The following is a 22421-nucleotide window of genomic DNA, read 5'->3' as shown; positions in this document are numbered from 1 at the left end:
GCTTTTTTTTTTATTGTGAGTAGAAGTGAATTAGTTGGGGAGGACCAGGGAAAATTCACACACCTCGTCTCTCCTATTTTTGTGTGTGTAGAGTATTCTAAGTTAAGGCTGCCAGCTCGTTGCCAGCTACGAAGGATTGAGCAAGGGATTAACTTAGTGAGACCTTAACTGGGCCTCTTATTGTGATTGTGGCCTTATTACTAGTGGTGGGTACCTACCAACCCCTAATAATAAAAAAAACACCTTCCAAAAGGGATCCTCACAGCCCATTTCCCCAGGATAATAGTCATTCTGTTAGGAAACTTTTGACTACATCTAATAACTATCAACTGCTATTTATTGCCAGGAACAATTCTGCAATATTAAAACAAGCATTTGCAAAGCCAATAGGTCTCGCCTATGCAAGAGCTATTGCCATTGCCAATGTGTTTTAGCCTTGTTGTGCACCAGCGTGGCTACTGTTCAGCACGTCTAAACGTTAGTGGCATAGAGAAGAGTCGCATGGAGTGTCAAAGAGTGCAATGGCAAAAAGTAGAGTGGAGTGGCAAAGAGAGTTGTGTATTGGAGTGGCATAGGGTGTAGTCGCATAGAGTATCACAAAGTAGAGTGGACTGGTGTAGAGTGTATAGGCTTAGAGTGTTGCAGAATATAGTGGAGCAGAGTGCAGGGGAATTGAATTGAGCAGCTTGCATTGCAGCATTCTAGAACGAAGTGGTGTAGATTTGAGTGGTGCATAGTAGTGTGGAGTGGCGCCGAGTTCAGTGGCGTACAGCAGAGTGGTGGAGAGTGGAGTGGCGTTGAGTTGAGTGATGCTGAGGGCAGTGGCGCAGAGTAAGGTCGAGTGGCATAGAGTGCAGAGTAGAGTTGAATGGCATAGAGTGCAGTGGTGTAGAGTAGCATAGAGTTGTGCAGAGTAGAGTATAGTGCCGTAGAATGCAGTGGTGTAGAGGGGAGAGGTGCAAAGTAGAGTGGCAGAGAGTGGTGTTGCAGAGTAGAGTGTCAGAGTGCAGTGGTGTAAAGTGGCGTAGAAAACACTGGCATAAAGTGGAGTAAAAAGCAGTGACAGAATAGATTGTTTTAGAGTAGAGTGAAGTGTCAGACTGGTGTGGTACAGGGTAGAGTACAGTTGCTTAGAGTGGCATAGAGGGTAATGACGTAGAGTAAAGTGGTGCAGAGTGCAGTGTTATAGAATGCAGTGGTGCAGAGTAGATTACAGTGGTGTACAGTGAATTTGCATAGAGTGCAGGGGCATAGAGTTGAATGTTACAGAGTAAAGTGCATTGGTATAGAGTACAGCTGCGTAGAGTGCAGTTGTGCAGAGTAGATGTGTTTGACCTAGATTGGATTGTTGTAGAGTGCAGTGGCGAAGAGTGCAGTGGGGTAGAGTAGAGTGGTACAGGGTAGAATTGGGAGGCATAGTGTGGAGTGGTGTAAAGAGGAGTGCTGCAGACTAGAGTGCAGTGGTGTGCAGTGTAGTAGAGCAGAGTATACATGGTATGGTAGTGCACTGCCATTATAGACTACACTAGTAAAACTATACTGGGCCCAAACAAAAATGTGTGGAAAATTGCAACACCTAGTATAATGAATTGGTTTGATCATATTTAGAGTATTTGTTTCCTCTACAGTCCACAAATAACAAAAACATGGTTAATGTGTCTCCCTAATTCTGATATATTCTGAACTACATACACAGTTCATTTAAATGTTGCCTGTGTGCTAGAGACATCCTCTTTCCTATCCCCAATATCCAGCAAGTGTGTCATGTAAATTCTCTCATTTTGAAATCAGAGAAAGAAAATTAACAAGCGCCCGCAGAAAACAACGCCTGACATTTAACCTCAGTCTCTGAATGCACAGCAGATGTGACATGATAAGAGCAATATTTAAAAGCCTGTTTACAGAAAGCGACTTTGTTAAGAATACAGTAAACATGGTTTAGATAACGGGAGAACATGGTTTAGATAACGGGAGGTACAAACTCAACCTGGCGAGCCTGAGGCAAATAAAGCCAGCAAATAGAAAACCAGAAAATGAGAGTTCGAAACCACAAAGCCATTGGTAATCAACAAGTAGAATGCAATCCTAGGTCAACTTTCTGAAAGTCCCTAGATATCTTAAGCAAACCAGAGAGCTGCACTGTCTGGTAGGCTACGACCTAAAAATAATTATTTTAAATCATTGAAAAATGATCCCTCCTCCACCACAAATTTCCAACCTATGTCCTGTCTCCCATATGTTACCATAGTGATGATAGAATCAGATACTCATCAGCCAAAGACATATGCTAAGTCCGGTGACAATCAGGTCAATTGATAGGCACCGCTGTATGCTCTGGGGGACATAAGTGGGCCTTGATTTCATTACTGGACTAACTTCTATTGTATTTTAGTGGCATTTATATAGCGTTTTCTTATCACTTGCTTTGGCCGAAAGAATTTTGCAGGTGGTTGAGTAAGTAACTACTCCACTTCTATCATGGTTATAGTGAGTCTTGCCCCTGACAAGGTTGCGAAGTGCCCTGATCTGCATTGGGTTCTGGGGTGTCCTTGGAGTTGTAGTGGAGCTGCTAGACGAGTTGCATGGGGTTTGAGAAGTGGCATAAGGATGCTACATTGTGCATCGCTGTGTATAAGTCTGTGGCTGGGAGTCATGTCACCGCAGAGTTTTATGAGATGTGTGTAGAAGAAGGAGTGTGTTGGATAAGGACTGTATTTAATAATGACCTGCAGTTCTTACGAGTTCATTCTAGTTAATATTATGTTTCCTTATTTTCTTTAGGGGCGTGTTCCTATATGGTTGGATGGTCAGGAATGGTGCTTTTAGTAGTAAAATCTTAAATGCGATAGAAGGAAGAGGGGTCTTTTCTCCAAGGTTGCCCTGCGTGCACTGCAAAGAGCTTGGGATCCTTCTGATCACTTGGAGCCAGTGCATAGTCTTGAGCCCAGGAGTGAAGTCGACAAGCATGCTCTAGTTTATCTCTAGTTTTGCTGAGGTATTGTGGATGTGTAATTAGCTGATTAGGTGTCTCTGAAGGTGAGCGTGACAATACTAGAGCTTTAAAGCCTGACCCTTTGAGTGAAATCCCACGTGAGAGAACATATTGCTGAATAGAATTCGTTTGCTGAAGGATGCATTTTTGGTCACTGGAATGACTTGTGGTTCGTAGGGTTGCCTCCTGGCCATTTTTGTACCACCCTGGCCAGGATTTTGAAATCCAGTGCGGTAAAAAAACATTGGTAAAATGACCAATATTTTTCTTTCTGAAAGATATACTTAAATAGCAAATTTACAAACAAATGATTAAAAAAATGATTTGAAAGCTGTCTAAATTATTTCAGGAAGATTATTAGAACAGAGAGGTAACTGCCATGCTAGAAAAGAGTCCTGACAATTTTATACAAATTCCTGTCCCCCTGCTGGCTCTTGACAGTTCCAGAATAAGAAAGCAAATGGCCAGCCTGTTTTTTTCGAAGAAAGGTAAGGATCTTATTCGTTTGAGAGAGAGAGGATAGACTAAGCCTGGGTTTTTCACAAGTGTCGAGTTGTTTGGTGGTGGTTCCGAAGGCCAGATTCTGATGAGGTAATACTTTTGCAGCTAAATCCTAGTGAGCATATCCGTTCCTGAGGAGTTGAGTTTCAGGTGATTCTAAAGCTTGTAAGCGTCTGTTGACCTAAAGCTTTGGCTAATCTCTGATCTGGGTGTCATCCTCCTAACTGTAGCAAATAAACTTAAAAGTGTTGACTGTTTTTGGGGGTATGAATACATTAACACTAAAAGACGAGGGGGCGATTGTTGACCTGTAGGGGCACGTATCTAGCTAGTACTTGTTTGTGTGTGGCACAGAGGAAGCGTGCAGTTTGACGGTATTAATGATAGTTCTTAGTCCAGTTCAGAACAGTGCCTCGGATTTCAGGGTTAATCAGCTTTTGGCGCAGTTACGGTGGTCCCCAGTGTTAGCTGCAGATGAAAGTAAAGTAGAAGGACAGCAATGCAGTTAATTTCTGCCAAATTCTGGCTGTCGCTCCACATTGTAATTAACACTGTTTTAGTGGCGTTTCGTGTGTAGAAACCACCTTTTTCTCAGAGAAGAGGTTGTTTTGTAAATTGTAGGTTTATGTGACAACTGTTTTTTTATAATCTCTTTCCTTTGGAATAGTACACTGGCTATTAGCTTGTAGTTTGCAGGTCGGATTCATCTATTCGCTTCTTCTTAAATATTGGCTTTATGTAGGACGTTTTAAATTGTTGGGGACGCCTCCATTTGGGAGGCATGAGTCACTGATGGCACTGGCTGGTTTCAGAGGAGGAGTGTGATGAGGAAGTTTTGAGTGCATTTGGAGTTTGGCTCAGCTGGCGATCCAAAAACAAAAGTGCGCATGTGTTTTACGTGAGAGTTTTGATATACTGTATTAGGAAAATGTCATCTTTGAGACAACGATTCAGTAGATTAATAAACACATGCAATATTTAATTACTCTGCAATAAAATATCTAAGCTCCCTTTGAAATAAGCAAAATGAGGATCACTGAACTGACTGACCAATATTCATGTTTTTGTCTGAAAATCAGAACAGTAGAGCTCCTTAACAGGCACTGAATTCGGACAAGGGCCAGAGAATAACTACGTCTCAATATGAAAGATAAAAAACAGAGTGGAACCCTGCAAGCTAATGGTATCGAAAATATGGATTGGGAGTATTTGGTTCACTCTATCAAGAGCAGCAAGACGATGAGTGTAGTAGGGTGACCAGCATCTAGAGACATTCTGAGATCTTTCAGCATTCCAGGCTGAAATCCCATCCTAACTGAGTCCAATATATCAAGAGTTTCATGATTGTTTGAGAGCCAAGGGACCAGATAGTCCCCCCCCCAATCTTTGCAGATGCTTGCTACAGGAAGATTAGCTTATAGTTTGACTCATTCATATTCAGACAGACTCTTGAGCAAATGCTTTATAACACTCTCCTAGCCCTATAGGACTGCCCCCAATCAATCAATCAATCAATCAGGATTCTTATAAAGCGCGACTACTCATCTGTAAGGGTCTCAAGGCGCTGAGAGGGAGGGAGGGGTGGATCTGCAGTTTAGTTGAAGAGCCAGGTCTTGAGGTCCTTCCTGAATTGTGGCAGTGATGATGATTGCCTGAGGTGCAGAGGAAGGGAGTTCCAGGTCTTTGCAGTGAGGTAGGAGAAGGATCCTCCTCCAGCCGTGGTCTTGCAGATCCATGGGATGCTGGGCAGGGACAGTTGGGCGTAGAGGAGATGTCTGGTGGGAGTGTAGAAGAAGAGGTGGTGATTGAGGTATGCAGGTCCGGCATTGTGAAGGGCTTTGTAGGCGTGCATGCGTGAGGAGCTTTAAGGTAATTCTTTTGTTGATAGGTAGCCAGTGAAGATCTCTCAGGTGGCCTGTGATGTGATTGAGGCTCAGGATGTTCAGGATGAGTCTGGGGGAGTCGTTCTGGATGTTTAGCAGTTTCTTTAGGAGTTTCTGGATGGTGCAGGTGTAGAGTGCATTTCCGTAGTTGAGCCTGCTGCTGACAAGCGCATGGGTGATCGTTTTCCTTGATTAAGTGGGGATCCACTTAAAGATCTTAGGAAGCAGGTGGAGCATGTGGAGACAGGAGGACGTAACAGCGTTGATTTGACGGTTCATTGAGAGCCAGGAGTCCAGGATGATGCTGAGATTTTGTTTGTGGTCCGTGGGTGTGTGGTGGGGGTTCTGAACGCTGTGGGCTGCCAGTAGTCGTTCCAGGCGGAAGAGGCAGGAGGCCAGGATGAGGATTTCGGTCTTCTCTGAATTAAACTTGAGGCAGTTGTCCTTTATCCAGGTGGCGACTGCCTTCAACCCATTGTGGAAGTTGCTTTTGGCGGCTGTGGGCTCGTGTGTGAGGGAGAGAATCAGTTGGCTGTCAGCGTAGGAGACAATGTTTAGTCTGTGGCTTTTGACGATTGCTGTAAGCAGGGCCATGTAGATGTTGATGAGGGTGGGTTTCGGGGGAAATCCCTGAGACACTCCGCAGCTGATCTCTGTGAGTTCTGACTTCGGAGAGTTGGGCGTTGATAGCTTTCTCAATAACTTTGGCTGGCAAGGGGAGTAGCAAGATGGGTCTGTAGTTCTTGAGGTCCATCGGGGTTGATCTCTGCGTGCTTCCAGTCTTCCGGGAAGGTGGTGGACTCGATGGAGGAGTTGAGGGTGCAGCAGAGTTCGGGTGTGATGGCAATGCCGGCTCTCTTGAAGATGTGGTGAGTACTGGGATCCGAGGGGGCTTCGGAGTGGATGCTCTTCATGATCCTGAGGGTGAAGTCAGAGGTGAGGGGGGTCATGTTGGGCAAGGTCTGTTGGGGTCTGGAGCCACTGGGTGTGGTGGTTGCTGGGGAGATGGGCGAGTCTTGGGTTGCAAAACTGTCATAGATCTCCTTGATCTTGCGGTGGAAGAAGGTGGTAAGGTTGTCAAAGAGGTTTTGAGGGGGGGATATCTGCTGTCTTTGTATGTGGAGAAGGGTTCTTTGCTGTTTTGTGCATTGGTGTTGATGCATTCCTGTACGACTGCTTTCTTTGTTGTTCTTATGAGGTGGTGCTGTGCGGTAACAGCGGTTTTGAAGGCTTCGTGGTTTGCCACAATCTTGCTGCTCCTCCATCTTTTCTCGAGCTCTCTGCAGGTGCGCTTCGACTCTTGGAGGGCGGGGGATAATAAAAGCAGCCAGAAGAGTTAAGGCCCAGGCCCACAGCGTAAGAATGTGTTTTCTAGTTACTGAAAGTACACACACATCTTTTCCTGTATAGTGCTTGGAAACCGCATCAATATAAGCGGATACATAGCATTAGTGAAGTGCACGGTACTACCTGTTTGGAAAGATGCTTTAGATTAAGAAACCAATGCACTTTTATTGTGATTTTCTTTTTGTGCTGCAGGAGGATGATTCAGAGGTGGAAATTGTTTCAGTGAAGAAGGGAAACAGGGATGAGATGAAGATCGACCAGGTATGATTGGATGTGTACAAATGCACATTGTACACTGTTTGCTTTTGTAATCATTGTAAGTGGGGCCTTCAACAAAAATAATTAACCCTGCGGATAGTATGTTCTGACTACTACGTAAGCCCTTCGAGATATTGGGTAGACTGGTTTGTCTGCTGGTTAGTGCTCTGGAAAACAGTATAACCCCTGGGACCAGGACTGCTTTGATTCATTTAGGGCAGTTGATCTTGAGGCCTAATGTATATAAAGATGTGTGGATTACTCTGACCCTACTGCCTTTTCTTGGTGTCTAAAGTGATAAGTGAAGTGTCAAAAGCTGCATGATATCAACACTGTCCCGTTGTCCCTCTCCTTGTAAGCTACAGTCACCATAGTCTTGGTGTGGAGCTTCCTTCTACAGCCTATACACCTCAACCCCAAAATGTAGTGGCCTTTCCATCATCCCTAGAATGCTATCTGGATAATCGAGGATGGTTTTTCTCCAGCACCGTGTCAGGCTCCACTGATACAGGAGTGGAGGGAAGACTTGCATGAAGACTGACTCACCACACATGTGGTCATTTCTGCCTTCAGACCTCACTGTGTGGTACCCCTCGCCCCTTTGACCTCTGACCTGCCATATGGCTGTGCCTGCATTGGCAGACACACTGTGGCTGGGGAGCTGTTGCTGCCTTTGAGCTCTCTTGAGCACTGAAAGGAGCAAAACACCCCAAGAGCGGCAGCCACGAATTCTTATTGCAGAGTCTCCTCTTGGCTCTTTGGACTCACATCCCCAATCTTCCGAGCACAGTTTACTTTTATTGCAACTAACGACCCCTATTTGACTATGATCTGCAGCCAGGCCCCATGGACTGTAAAGAGGCTGGCTCTTGGTGGGTGTCTGCTGAGGATTGTGGGGTCTTCTACTCACGAGGAGCATGGTGATGAGTGCTTGGTGTATTGGGCAAAGTGTGTGCGAGAATGGTCAGAAGGCCTGTGATCCACCTCTCTGCTCAGTGCTTGGAGGTTTTTAGTACTTCGGGATACATCTGCTATGACTACCATCTCTTTCCTCTGAGGCACAGAGCAGCTGTATGTAGACCCTGCAAAATGTGTATAGTGTCCCTGCACCAGATATGGAGCTGCAGACCTGTGCCTCTGGGGACGGGTAAGCATGCCACCTTAGAAATAGACTGCCATTGATTGGGTCCCCTGAATTTGCCATCTTGATAGGTCTACAGTGAATGTCCAGATAGTGGCAGATAATCACTGGTAGTAAGCTTGCCTGAATTCCACCTTCCCTCCCCTGCCTCCTAAAAAGTTATTCTGGGGCTGAGCTTCCAGAATCAGACACAGTGATCTAGTTTTGTGCTTTCATCAAGCTGTCCAGTGTAAGAGGATGTCATGAACTGCTAGTCACCTGGTGACTGCATCATCACACTGACCAACTGACACTGAGGTGAAGGCTATAGAAGAGGATCATGACTAAGCTGTGGCTTGTGAGACAGCAGAGGACAGTTGTGCAGTGGTCTTCGTGTGGGGTGCTGGCATGGGGACCCGCCACTTACAAACCACCCCAAAGTGGTTTATTATTGTGACTGGCGACAGAATGCAAGCATTTCTGTGGATGTATTGTGGCACCTCCTGAGCCAAGAGCTACAGCCCTCTAAACGGCTTTCTGTACTCATCTTCCTCTCCGATCCGCAGCTTATCTAAGTTCTAGCCTTTCCCTCTTTCTTGGTGGGGTAATGACACTCTGTATGCTGGCTGCCAACAGCAGTGGCACGAGTGAGTGACCTAGCTTAACAGTTACTCCCTCCCAGTTGTGGCAATTTGAAGCTGTAGGCATGGGCTGTTGACGCACTACCTTCTACTTCAATGGAGGTTCAACTACAAATTGCAGCTTTACTTTTATCTTCTGTTGACTCCGGTTAGCTGGCTACCTGATATTGCATGACATACTTACGAATGGCAGGAACAGATTGCTTGTGCCAGTCCCCATTTACAGTGTATCAATGTTCAACATCTCCACCAGCTTGGGAAGAGGCCTGGTCTCTCCTCAGCTGGTGACAGGGGACCATGAGAACCCGCACGATCTTGAAGAGAGCGACAAACAAGTTACTTACCTTCAGCAACACTTTTTCTCGTAGAGACTGCGCCTTTCTTCCTTTCCTGCATGGTTCCTCTGTAACATCTATGGTGGCAGATTATCTGAAATAACTCCAGTATAATGGTCCACAAGGCTGGATGATGAGCAGCTTTTGGATCACCTCCACACGTTTTGATGATAATTGCGTTGTTTTCTACTTGGAGAGGGACACATACAGACTACTTGTTTCTGCTGACCATAGGTGATAACAGGCAGTAAGATGAGAAAGGTGTCCAGCCTTTCACATACTTTGATTTGTTCCCATATTAGTCACTAGTGGGTTAGTAGGCAGTGAGTTTTCTCTTGGATACTACATTTGAGGCATCTTGGACTGGAGAGTATTGATTCATGGTACTCTTGTTATTTTTTATCATAAGGGAATCAATGGATTCTGACACTGGGATAGGTTGTTCTGGTTTGTTGGCATATTTTTGTTTTGATTTACCCCAGGTTGCTTATTGCTGTTCACTTCGCCGGTGGGCACGTGTGCACCTCTGTGTATGTGTCTTGGCTCAGGCCTGTCAGATTTTGGCTCGCTCATACCTTTTGAGTTGTGGCCCCTGTGGCCATTTGTATTCCTTGGGCGACTTCCTGGCCAACTGCTTGGGGAAATCCTTGCTAATTACATATCAGTTCAAATAAATTGGGCCTTTGACAGGGGTCCTGAAGGACGAGATGTGGGTATTTGTCTCTTGCTGAAACACTAACATCTCCTCATGCCTCTGAATGATAATACCTCTTTGAGTAAATTGTCAGGATTTGGATGCACTACCTAACCATGATAAGGTCCTTGCTCACAAGAAGCTCTCAATGCGACTTTGTTCAAGCTTCATATGATGTTGAGGAGTCAGCTCTTCTGCACATTGTACTCCACTTTTGCCAGAGGCACGTTGATTTGGATTATGCTGAGAAATCCATCTGAGTGTACTTTTACATGTGTTGATAAGAAGAGGTGATACATCATGGTGAATAGCAGCCCACTGTGTTTAATAAATGTGTGCACCAAATGAAAATGGAGTGGCGAAGCTCTGCCGCAGATTTAGAAACCTCACCTTCGTATAGCAGTATCGCCAACCTCAACAGGTTAATTCCTTTGCTTGCCCGTGTATGTAGCATTTGGGCAATGTTGGTTGATTATAGACTAGTTGACTTAAGTTTACTTGATTTAGGGCTTCACTTACACCCACATGACAGAGAATACTCTTACTCCCTGGTGCATAGTATTCATGCTACGCTACATATGTTTCTGCCTAGAACAGAAGCTGGTCACCGGGTAGCAAATGGGGACAACCAATATGAGAGTCACAGCTAGCTCTCTTATAAGCATACAGGATGGTATCAACGCGTTTTTTCCCTGTGAATACTGCAAGCTCTTATATTATTAATCCCTCTCACCCAACTCTAATCAGGCCAGTGATTTACTGCTAGAGGTTCTGTTGAACAACTGACAGTTAGCCAGAGGAAATCCTTGGAGATAGCCATCTTGTTGGGATAAAGGAATTAAGTCATTATTTGTTTAGGGAAACGCCACAGTCTCTAGTTAACTCCTGGTGGAGGTTTCCAATACATATAAAGTTGTGCTGACTCCCGAGTTTCAATAATTGTATGCAAATGACAGATCAGTTGTCATGCTACTTGCAGTTGTGGTAGTGATTTTTAAATTCACTGAATTTATTCTTAACTTCAAAATCCTACTAACCCCACTGGTACCGTAACCAAAATAGCTTTATTTCTGTTAGCAGACAGGTATACCACCTAATTGACAAGACGTTGGGTTAGGACTCTCTTCTTTCGTTCATCTCTCTGGACCTTAAGATAGCTTTAAACACATTTGGTTGCAAAAGCCCGTACATGGTGCTTTAGTTGGATCTTTCTCTTGTAAAACGAACTATTGACCCTTTTTCAGATGGGGAAAATGTTCCAAAAGACCAGGGTCAAATCAAGGGGTGATCCAGACCAACGTCCATTCTTTCTCCTAAATTACTTGCTCTATCAATGAAGCAATTCGCTTGCTAGGTGAGGCATAAGGTAGTTGAGCGGGGCCTATCAAATGCAGGTGAACATCACCAGATGAATACCCTCTGTTATACCTAATGTTGGTTATGGAGCTAGAGGAGGGCATCTGAGTTATAAGAGGAAAACAATGTATGTTCCCCCTGATTTGGGTGATGGAGATTGAAATGGATGGCCTGGATCCCATCTCCCGTGATGTGTGCTTCACTTTAATATTTGGGGATAGATCTACCACACTGCCGTGCAACGCATTCAGGGTAATTGGGAGAAGGTGGTGGTGGTCCGCTCTGTAGTGACTGTGGTACCCCTTACTTGCAAATTGCGTGTGGCCAGCAGATTGTTGTGTGATCTGGATTACATTCCCTTTCCACCAGACTGGTGGAAGTGGCAAGCTACTGTTAGTGTGAGGTTTGAGAAGGACCACAACCGGGGTTGCATAAGCAATGACAAATGGTCCTCTTTGACATTCTGTTCTTTGCTAATGTTGGCCAAGAAACTGAAGTCTCTGTCAAAACACATAGTTCAACATGCATGAGAGATCTATAAGGCACCGGAATATTGTGTACATTTGCTGGCATAAGAGAAACTTTCAGTTTACACTGGGGCAAATCCTGCACTGGACATGTAATGTTTGTAGCCGATCTAACCTTGGGGGATTTCATACTAAAATGCTCACTCACCACGTTCTACACACTCCAATGGACCAGTGGGATGGCAGGAGAACAGATATTTATTTGTATCAGCATAGGTGACAATGCATGGCCCCTGGCAGGCTTCTATATAATCCATGCATCCAGATATCGGTCAGGAAAGACAGACCTCATGCATATGGTTTGGTCTTGCCCATTAATTAATCTCTTTTGGCTCCAGGTCATAAGTAAACTGGCAACTCCGACTGAAAGGTGTGGCCTATACAGCTAAGGGGTGCAAATCTGTTTGGCTTACTAAATCCAAAAGGGTTGAAACAGGGGTGTAACGCAGGCCCCTGTTGTCTGGATATTACGCAGCAGTAGTATTTGGCGCTGACGGTAGCTAAGTTTAGGCACCAGCGCATATTTTACAAATCAATTACTGCTTGGTGCCGTCTGCTTTCCCCCAGCCCCTGCTGCCTACCCTCTGTTGTCTGTGTGCTTGCACCTGCTCCTGCTGCCCAATCTCCATTGCCTATTGGCTTGCACCCAGCCACTGCCACCAACCCTGCATTGTCCATGTGCTGCTCCATTCACTCTAGCTTGTCCTGCCCCTCACCACATCCTTCTCTCCCACTCTCCTTCCCTCGTTGTTGCCTCAAGGGAGCCCACAGCTATAATTGAAGGAAATAAGAGTACTAGAACACTTTATATAGTTCTGGCAATAATGGCGGCTGATTTTAAATAACAGCTTTTAGAATATCATTCTGCGCAACGGAAGACGCCAAATTGCAACTCAGTGTCTTCCGTTGCACGGGATGATATTCTAAAAAGCTGTTATTTAAAATTAGCCGCCATTATTGCCAGAACTATATAAAGTGATGACTTAAGCGAGAGATTATAAATATGGTGAAGACTCCTACAAATAGGCATTGCTTAAAACGACTACAACTGTACAGAATCACTAACATTGAAGACGATTAAACTTTGGCAATCATTATCAAGACACGAATACATTAAATCTGAACCAATAGGTGCTACCAAACAGAGAGATTCTCAGTCCTGATGATGACCTACTATTGATTCATATCTATATACATGGTTGAAACGTCGACAAAAATTGATTGTGGATTGATATTAAATGCTTTTGAGTGACTTCAGGACTCCTGGATTGAAGGAGCCTCTGGAAGTTCACGATTCATTGATTTTTTTTTAACCACATATTTTGTATATATTGTATATAACGACATCACTTTTTTTCACAATATTCACTTTCACTGTGTTTGTAAGTTTAGGAGCACCTAGAATTTTATGATAATAATAGCAAGTCTGTGATTAGATTTGTAGATAGTAATAATTGAGTTGACTAAAGAAATAAAATATAAATTAATCCAAGGATTTTGGAGGAAATGAATATATCCCCTTCCTTGAGAAAGTAACTTTACAGTGGAAGTCTAGGTTTACTTCCCCCTTTCAGTGACCACATATTATTTCTAATGTTTACGTACCCAGGTCAAAGGGTTAGTGGGTTTTGCCTTATTTTTTGAAAATCCAAATTACCCAGGCACAGCCAAAGAATGACTACTATGTTGCAGTGTCTCATAAAGCCAGGTGTCTTCAGAAGAGTCTCGGTGCTCACTAGTGGCTGAAGATCCACTGAGGTGTTTAGTCTGTGCACCAGGCAGTGCGGAGAGCCAGCGTACAGTCCTGCATGCACCAAGGAAACTATTTTGTAAATGCCCTTTGCATCTGTGGGTAGAGGCGTGGTAAAGAATGGGTTTGACATGGTCAAACCCTCTGGCTGTCTGAGACCAGATGAGCGACAATATGAATTGCAGTCTTAAGTGGAGGAAGATGCAGTTTGGGAATATCAGTGAGGACACCTTTCAGCTATCAGTCCACACGCAAGAATAGACTGTTCTGCTTGCCACTCACATCTGCGTTGACCTTCAATAAACCAAGTGAACAACCGTTTGCTTATCTCGATTTAGAAAACATAATTGCTCTTTAATATCAGTTACCTTAAACTGGTATCAATATGATTCACCATTTACCCAAAATTGTAGGAACCTGACCACAATCCCCGCCGCTCCCAAGTAGGGAAACAGTCTTTAGAATCCCCAGGATGCTGAGAAAAAAGGAAAAAAAATTGGCATGGATAGCTTAGGTGGACAAAAAGCTAAGAGGGCCTAAGACTGAACTGCTCCAAAAAGCCAAATAAGGCTTAGCACAAGAGGGTTGCAGCAAAGGCGTTAAACAAAGATAAGGATGGTGTATCGCTTGAGTAATGTTATTATAGCTTTTTATACTATTTTTCACATTGAAACAACCTTTCGGTGCCGTAGTGGTCGAATGTTTTTACAAAACCTTTTTTCTGCCACAACAAAGCAGTTAATACTAGGCCTTCAAGGGCTTATGAAAGCACAACTCTGAAGAAGAAAGTCTGGCAATTGCACAGAGAATTCAAGCGGTTCCCCGGTTTTATTATAAGAGATATACAGATATACCTAAAAGAATACCAACATAATAAAGGGTACATGGGTCAAAACAAGTTTGTCATATCTCTGCTTTAAGTTTGATTAAAACCCATGGTATGCAGTATATAGTTGTGATTTTTTAAATTTGTTTTTAGTATGTAATAAACTCCATGCAAATCTCTCTCTCTCTCTCTCTCTCTTTCTCTCTCTCTCTTTCTCTCTCTCTCTCTCTCTCTCTCTATATATATATATATATATATATATATATATATATATATATATATACACACACACACACACTGATAGTAGTGCCATCAGCTCGGAAATCAAGATATTTTGAAATGGAAAACTATGTTTTGACTTGTATTAAACACAGTTGCTCTGGAAAAATTAGCATAAAGTAGATTTTTAGTATGTTTTGTGAATGTCTGTTTGTTTAAACGAGTGCCTTCTGGAGCTTTCACGTGTTGTTCTCTTCTAGATCAGAAGACAGGCTTTACAAGCGGAAGTGGACAGAGAATCTGGGAAAATAAAGGTTGTATTCATAAATGTGAAATTCATATTAAATAGTAGTGTTTTCGATCCCTGTGCCTTGTTAGGACCATCCACCTGTCATCTGCAACACAGTCACGTGCACCATTTGGCAGACACTCCTCCTTTCGGATTGCACATTTGAGGTCACGCTTTGGAATAATTGAGTTGATTCTCGGGGGGAATAGGAAATGGGCCAAAATTCCTCTCACAAATGGAATCGGAATGAATATTAATTCTTTGTCATTAGGTCTGACAAATACAACTTGACGTTTGTTTTAATTGAGAGGGGGAGACTTGCTGCAAGTGTTTTAACTCCCTGCATATTTATACTATCAAAACCAGCTATTCTCCCATTTTATAGAATTCACATCTCTAAGGCCAGACTACACGCCACTGATACTAAAACAGTTCCATTGACCAACTGTCCTAGAACAGTTTCTAGTGTGTACACAGCTACGGATCCGGAGAGGTTCAACTGATTAGCATCAGAATTGCAGGCAGGCACAGGCTAAATAAGTCCAGTATCAAGCGAAGACAACGCAAGCCAGATGCCAGCCTCTCGTGTTGTAACATCATTTAAACTGTCATGAAATAGCGTAGCATTGACGCCGGGCTGATGGCATACCCCGAAGAAACCGTTCTGATTGCTTCCTCCTGCTGCAGTGACCTGTGTGCAGTTGATCCATGACACCCGTTGCTTACTTCTCCTGGAGTTCATACCCCGTGGACATTGGATGCATGACACCTGTGTCTTTCCTGGTCTGATGCCACCTGTTTCTTTTATTCTGGGCTGAAGACTAGATGATGTCCTTACACCGATTAAATCGATTGAGAGGCTCGAATGTAACCTAAAGCCGACCTTCACAGAAAGGGTGGGAGCCACATTTTATAAGTAGATCAGTACTTTATTTAAAAAAAGCAGAGACGAACACGGGAGTTTCCTTCTGAAGTTGCTTCAGGAAAACTGGTTGAACAGATCTGGGTGGCAGGCTGAGCGCTTAGTATATCTCATCAATGTTCCTTTGCGGTCTTTCTGCTGCAGTGCTTGCTGTGATCCGGTTATTGAATTACCTCTGTTTTCTGGTTCTGTCAGGAGTCCCATTACCATGTGAGCATTAAAAACTGTGCTCCAAAGTGGCTTTGCCGAAGTGCATTGTGGGTCTCAGGGTGACTTATTGTGGACACACCCACAGCCAACCCTCAGAACTGAATTTGAGTGTTAAGCTGCAATACTCACAGCTCAACACTAGATGGCAGGATTGGGCGCCGCACGTGACTCTATAGCTGGATCAATTCGCATGAAATCGGAAATATCCTCCTTCAAAAGGCATTCTTTGTTAGCAATAAAAGAAGTTATATTTTAGGCTGGACTGGCCAAGTGTACACAATCCTCCAAAGTTCAACCCGCTGTTACATATACAGAAATTAACTAATTACGTATATGGCATTTAAAGAACCACTTTCATGTATAGCAGCAAATTTGATTATTTGGGTATTTCCTTGCTAAAATCAAACCATGCCTCAGAAAAGCCACACTCTATTCTCTTATCTCCCAAGCTTATAGAAAGAAGATAGCACAGATTGCCTCGTTCCTTACTGTGAACAAGAGATCTAGTTATGCTTACCAGGGCCGCGCTAAGAATAAGTTAAAGATCTATGTGGTGGGCAATAAAGGTGCATTCATCTGCCTCACTGACCATTATACTCTAGACCCCGGTCATCAGGGCGGGCCTCAAGCATACCAGAGGCTTTTTGTCACTCGCTTATGTGGAAGGCTGGCACATAGGGAGCTAAGGCCACTGTCCAACACGAGCGGTCCCTTAGACACGGGTTGTTGTCATCACTTTGGATGTAGACAGATCTATGCCTGCAAACACAGAGGTTCTCTCTTGAACAAACTGCCTCGACCTAGCCACAAGAGAATCGTGTCCTTCCCAGGGAGCCAACATCTCAGTAATCCCTTTAGTTTCATTTTCTTCCACAGGGTTAGATTCTTGATTGAATACTAGATGTATTTCTTTGAGTTTTCCTGTTTTATGTGGTAGCTACATCTCTCCTGCTATCGAAAGAGAAGCTAAGGAACAAACTGATGCTAGCACACTGAGGGTCCTAGTGTTTCAGCAACAAGAAAGACGAAAGGCTCATCACTGTCGCCCCTTTTTATTAGCCTTGGTGAAAAGAGAGCATGTGTGTGTGGATGTCCAGTGTGTGTGGCTAAGGTATGCAGAGATGAGTGGTATTGATGTTTAGGCTGGTGGTGGAGTGCTGGGTGTTTACACAGGGATGAACGTGTTGGAAGTAATAGTAAGTGAAAGTCAGAAGAGCAACAGAAACCTCATCTTGGGCTGTGAAATAAAGTGCAGCGTTCTATAAAACTTCAATAGAAACAATGCAGTCCTGGTCGGTTGGTAAGATTACTTTTACTTAAATATTCAAGATACCATTAGTAGTCATTGCACCCCTATTTTTCTGCCGATAGGGATTTGCCTGTGCCCTGCTTGCGCATATCCCACTTGAGGAACCAATGCGGATAGCTGTTTATTGTGGGTCATTGAGAATCCCTCAAGCCCTGCAGCATATTAGAGATTCTTAGATGTTATGCACACATGCTTGCTTTTAGCAACCCGTGCTGTTGTACAGCCATGAAATGCTACCTGATGGCACCATTCAGTTGTAAGGTGTTGGATGATGTCCTGTGCAGTCACCATGTGATGATGTTTTTCATGGTACCACTTGCTCAGACTGAGCATCCTGCCTCTGCGTCCGCTGTGGCAAGGAGCCCCAGCAGGCCACGCGGTTTCCCATTTCTACCCTAAAACCAACACGTAGTCTATATAATTTATCTCCTTTCAGATTACCACTTAAGGAATGAAAAAGATTTGATGGTTGTGGCTGAAGATATATTGGCATTCTGAAAATATTGAGAATTCAGGCATGCAGAAGGACAGTGATGGACACCCCCCTCAATCTACTTAAAGCCTAATGTTCCTAAAATCAGTGTAGTTTTTTTCTTAACAGTTCTAGTGTTGCTTCCCTATATTTGTCACCTTGATTCGTGAATCTACAATACAAACTAGTCCGGCACTGATCTCGACAATAGCACTTCGGACATAGCAGATGTAATCAGGGTCTTTAAGGGGGGAACTTTAGCAACACACCCTTTATTAAAATCTAAAATTGGCTTCATTCCGTGCTCTTTGAAGTACAAGTGGTAGTAACCTTAAGAAGCTTGTGTGCTCTTTTGTTGCCGACATCAAAGAACCTATGAAAACTCTGACCGGGTGCGGTAACCAAATTAAAGTAAATTGAAGCTTCTCAACTCTTTGAACAAGGAAGTATTTAATCACCTGTTGAATAACGCAGAAATTATGTTTGTATGCAATTAAAAATAAATTACTTCAGAATATCAGCATTTTCCTTAAAGAGAAGGCAGGGGAACAATAACTTTAGTTATCCAACTACGTAAAGCAAGCCGAAAAAGATTGCTGCTAATATTGCTTGCAAAGTAATTGCTAAATTGACTTAAAAACGGCATCGACATTTGGACCACTTTCCAGGACAAACTGGTAAAATATCAACCTGAATAGTTGTCCATAGCTAACTGTTATTTATGAGATGATATCAGACATTTAACATACTTGTACCAGTCTATGCCCTAAAAATGGATTTCCATGGAACGTGCACGAATTGTATGGAATTAATTACTATCACTGAGTTTCTCCATTTCATTTTATAACTAAATGTATGTACCATACCGGTGAGAGTATTGTGCCATCCATAGATTCCCAACAACGTGTTCGTATCTACCATTAACCATGCAGTGCATAGCTTGGATTTGCCAATAGTTTTATCTTGGTACTAAAGTAACAAAGTCTACCTCATTAGTCTTTAGCTCAGAATCTCCTTCTCTTATTTGGGAAGTCTCCAAGACTACAAAAGTGCCACAGTGCCATAACAGTGACAGATTGTGCACAAAACAAAAGCCAGTAACACAACATATTAACGGAATCACGTAAAAACCACAGGACTGAAAAGAAGCGAATTATGCTGGGGCCAATGTTGCAGCTCATTTACTTTGTCTTTCATCTGTAGTATTTAAAACCATTTACCTGCAAGTCAGAGGGTAAACAGTGGTGTTGTAAATGCGTAATAGACAAGCATAATGTTGATACTTCTAAGCATATCAACTAGAGGTTTTACAAGTTTAATTTCAGACGCCTTCAATGATTACAACATTGGCAAAACAATAGGTTTGGCCTTGGCAGGGTGGAATTTTTTTTTTTTTCCAATCACATGCAAGAGAAGTCAAAAGTTAACAGGTAAAAATGCCATAATGGTGGGATCCATGCTTGTAAGGATAAATAAATGAAAAAAAACTAACCAGTGCAGCAGGTCACCATAAAATAAGGCACACAATACTTGGAAAGCAGAAGATATATTTTATAAGGAATGACATCTGTTGCACGCCTCAGCTGTTAGATCCACTTGTTCACTTCCAGCGAGTTTGGAGATAGCCAAGTTGGTACGTCTGAAACATTCTCATTGGCTTTTGAACCTGCTGATGTCTATTAGGAGTAGTTTACTCGTTTTGCTTGCATTCTTAAACTGTCTGATTCCTGGAAGTTTTCTCTTCATCCAAATTGGAAAGTTTACCAACCTACCTATGAAAAGGAAGGAACAGGACATTATTTTAATTAAAAAATAATTTTCGGGGGTGGGGAGGGGGGCAGGTAATGGTAGGGGATTCGAAGCATGGTGCCCTTGCCTTGGTTTTTGGCCCATATACCAGATGCCCCAGTATTGTCTCATGATTGACACTGGACACTAGGTTTTTGTTAATATTTGTATTCCAGAGCCTTCCTCCTGCACACCATAGCATGACACCCACATTGGCCATGAAGGCGTCACTTGCCAGTACTTAATGTGGTGGATAAGGTTGTGCACATTTATGTAATCGCAAGACAGTTGAGCTTATCTTGTTCTCGACCAATGTTGCTCTATTGCTGTAGAATTTTGAGCATTATTTCATTCTAATGATATACCCTTTCCCAACAGAACGTGAACGTTGGCCAGTGGCAGTCAGCAGCCTTTGACAATCCAGAACAGAAGATGAAATTCTTGAGACTTATGGGTGGCTTCAAGAAATCTAGCCAGCCGACTGCTCTCTCGCCGGCCCTAACAGAAAAACCAAACATGGCTCTGAGCAGGACGGGAGAGGAGACCTTGAAACAGAACCTGCTTTCCGAGTTTGAGAAGGCAATAGATCTAAGACAAAACCGGGGAATAGGCCTTGGATTCCAGCCGACTGCTAAGAAAATATTTTGCATAGATAAAAATAAGTCTACGTCTGTAAAGTTTGATGATTAAACATAAAATGGGGTTATTGTTTTTAGTGATCTACAAACTAACATATTTTATACTTTTTCTAAATGAAATTCTAAACGTATCAGATATTCCTTTACCTGTGGTAAAAATTGTGCAGAGAGGTCCAGCTTGGAGTTATGAAAGTTAGGAACTCGAGTGCGAATTCAAAATGACATCTTCTGAAAATTAAAGGGAAGTAATTTGTATGTTGGCGATAATTTTTGTGGTCATTCTTCTATAGTTAAAGCTTTTCTTTTTGTTTATTCAGTTCCCTTTCAGATGGCGATATTGTATTTAATTCCAGATGTATGTTATTTTACGTGAAAAGGTTGTATAACTATAGTAGTTGTAGAAATTATTTTACATATTTACTAATGGTCACACCACATTGTCTGAAAAATTGCAGGGTGTCGCCAGGTCATTATCTGGTGGCCATTGAGCCCATGAAAAGGTCCTGAAATTCATTGATTATCATTTATTTGTCTGTAGCTCAATCAAATCGTTCCAGTTCACAGCGTCCAAGGAATAATGACCACCATTGAAGCATAGGGCATGCTCGTGATATTATTAATTGCTAAGTCATCATCTTGTGCTAATTTGTGTGCATATAATTTTGAGTCCACTACTGCACCTTTCCATCATGTAGTAGTGATCACAATTCACAAATATTTTGTTCTAATAAATTAACATCCTGGCATCTGCAAGCGAATCCACAATTCATGGGCTTACCTTACAGATGTCGGACTGCGTTTAATTTGGAAATGCACATTAAAATATTTTAATATATGATTTACAACATTTTTGTTTTAAGATATGGAGAGGTCATAGTGATATGCTTTATTTTGGTTTTTAGTTTAATATTGAGTGGGGTGTTTTTCCTTTGTTTATCATGTTTTTACACTATTGTTTGCTGCTTGGTGTGTTTTTAATGACCTCCTTCCCACCACTGTGTGTGTAAGTGTAAATGGGGAATCTGGTCTTGCACTTACATGCCCGCATCAGTGGGGTGTGTTACTAGAGTGCCTTGTATTCTATTTACTGGTATTTCTGAGGTAGTTAAAAGGTGATACCTCAAGATGCCTCGTTGTGGGTAGCGGCCCGGTGAGAGAGAAGGATATAGGTGGTCCCACTCCATATGCAGGGTGTAGGCTCTGAGTTAGACCATGCACACAGTGAAATCCAATACAATTAGGTCATGTTATGCTTGCACAATGATTAGGTGTGCCCTCTGATGAAGGTGAGTTTGTCCCTCTCACCACTTCACACAAACCTGTTGCTTTCTTCCTTACCACTTACTGTTTTACCCCTTTGAGTGAGGTGGTCAGTTTCCCTGTGTAAGCCTCGCGGGTGGCTGGAGGAGCCCCCATCTGGAGAGGGAAAGTAGAAGATTTCAGTGTGGTAGTGCTTCATTTCAATTTGTCAGTGAGTGCTTTTTGTCCCAGATATACATTTGAGAATGAATATTTCCCTGAACGTAGATGATCTGGTTATCTAGACTAGCCCTGTCCAACATGCTAGCCAGAACAAGGCGAGAAATGGCCAGCCGAGAACAAACCAGACTTAGTGGAGATCCAGTCTTAGATCAGTGTGTCAGACATCGAGGAAAAAACAAACAAGGAGACATGTGGAATTCGAAATCAAAGCTTGAAGTGGAGCACAATAATGATGCTGTTTGCAAAGTACATCACAAAGAAGCAAAGATGGAGGCAGCATGTGGCTGATCTACTCCATACATACAACGGCATCAAGAATGAATCCACAGCATTTTCTATAGACTATCTGATGTTTAGATGAGCTACTCATTCACAAGTTGGCCTGTGTTTTAGAAACAGTCCTGGTTGTAATTGTGCACAGGCTCTGAAATATATTCAGAAAATAAAACATCAACTGGGTCAGGCCTATCAACCTGCAAAAGCTGCAGATGACAAGAGTGCTAGTGTGAACAAGGCGGATAATACAACCAGGTGTCCATTCTGGAAATACTGCCCTGGTTCACTCAGTTACACTGAGGAAGAAACAAACTATGACATAAGTGGAATTCTAAGACACAACGTGTAGGAAGCATAATGCATTTGTCTACAAAGTAAGTAAATATGGCAAAATACTGTAGAAGAGCATTCAAAGAGTTCAGTTACTCTCAGTAGATGAATGAGTGACATTGTGAAAATTGAAATCATTTATGCAGAGTGAAGAAGACTGAGTAAGCCCAGATCAGCAACACTGAGAAATCTGGAAAAAGAAAACTGACTGAGCACTTGATGGGACTGCATCTAAGGAAAGATCGGACGAAAACCG

The 22421-nt window shown here is 42.9% G+C and overlaps 1 protein-coding gene across 3 annotated transcripts in view; it reads left to right on the top strand.

The window, feature by feature from the left end:
• Positions 1-20332, top strand: part of KNOP1 (lysine rich nucleolar protein 1) — a 39993-nt gene extending 19661 nt beyond the window's left edge. Inside the window, exons 3-5 of one of the 3 annotated variants that reach the window (XM_069210252.1) lie at positions 6916-6984; positions 14710-14763; positions 19818-20332. In XM_069210252.1, coding sequence (XP_069066353.1) covers positions 6916-6984; positions 14710-14763; positions 19818-20129 — 435 coding nt within the window. In that variant the 3' untranslated portion in view covers positions 20130-20332. The remainder of the gene's footprint in view (positions 1-6915; positions 6985-14709; positions 14764-19817) is intronic. The other 2 variants (XM_069210256.1, XM_069210253.1) reach the window with 2 other exon arrangements.
• Positions 20333-22421: the final 2089 nt, after the last annotated feature.

This window comes from Pleurodeles waltl, chromosome 10, assembly GCF_031143425.1.
Source record: "Pleurodeles waltl isolate 20211129_DDA chromosome 10, aPleWal1.hap1.20221129, whole genome shotgun sequence".
In the NCBI taxonomy this organism is placed as follows: domain Eukaryota; kingdom Metazoa; phylum Chordata; class Amphibia; order Caudata; family Salamandridae; genus Pleurodeles; species Pleurodeles waltl.
Note: the sequence above shows the minus strand (reverse complement) of the source record. Positions and strands in the feature narration are given on the sequence as shown.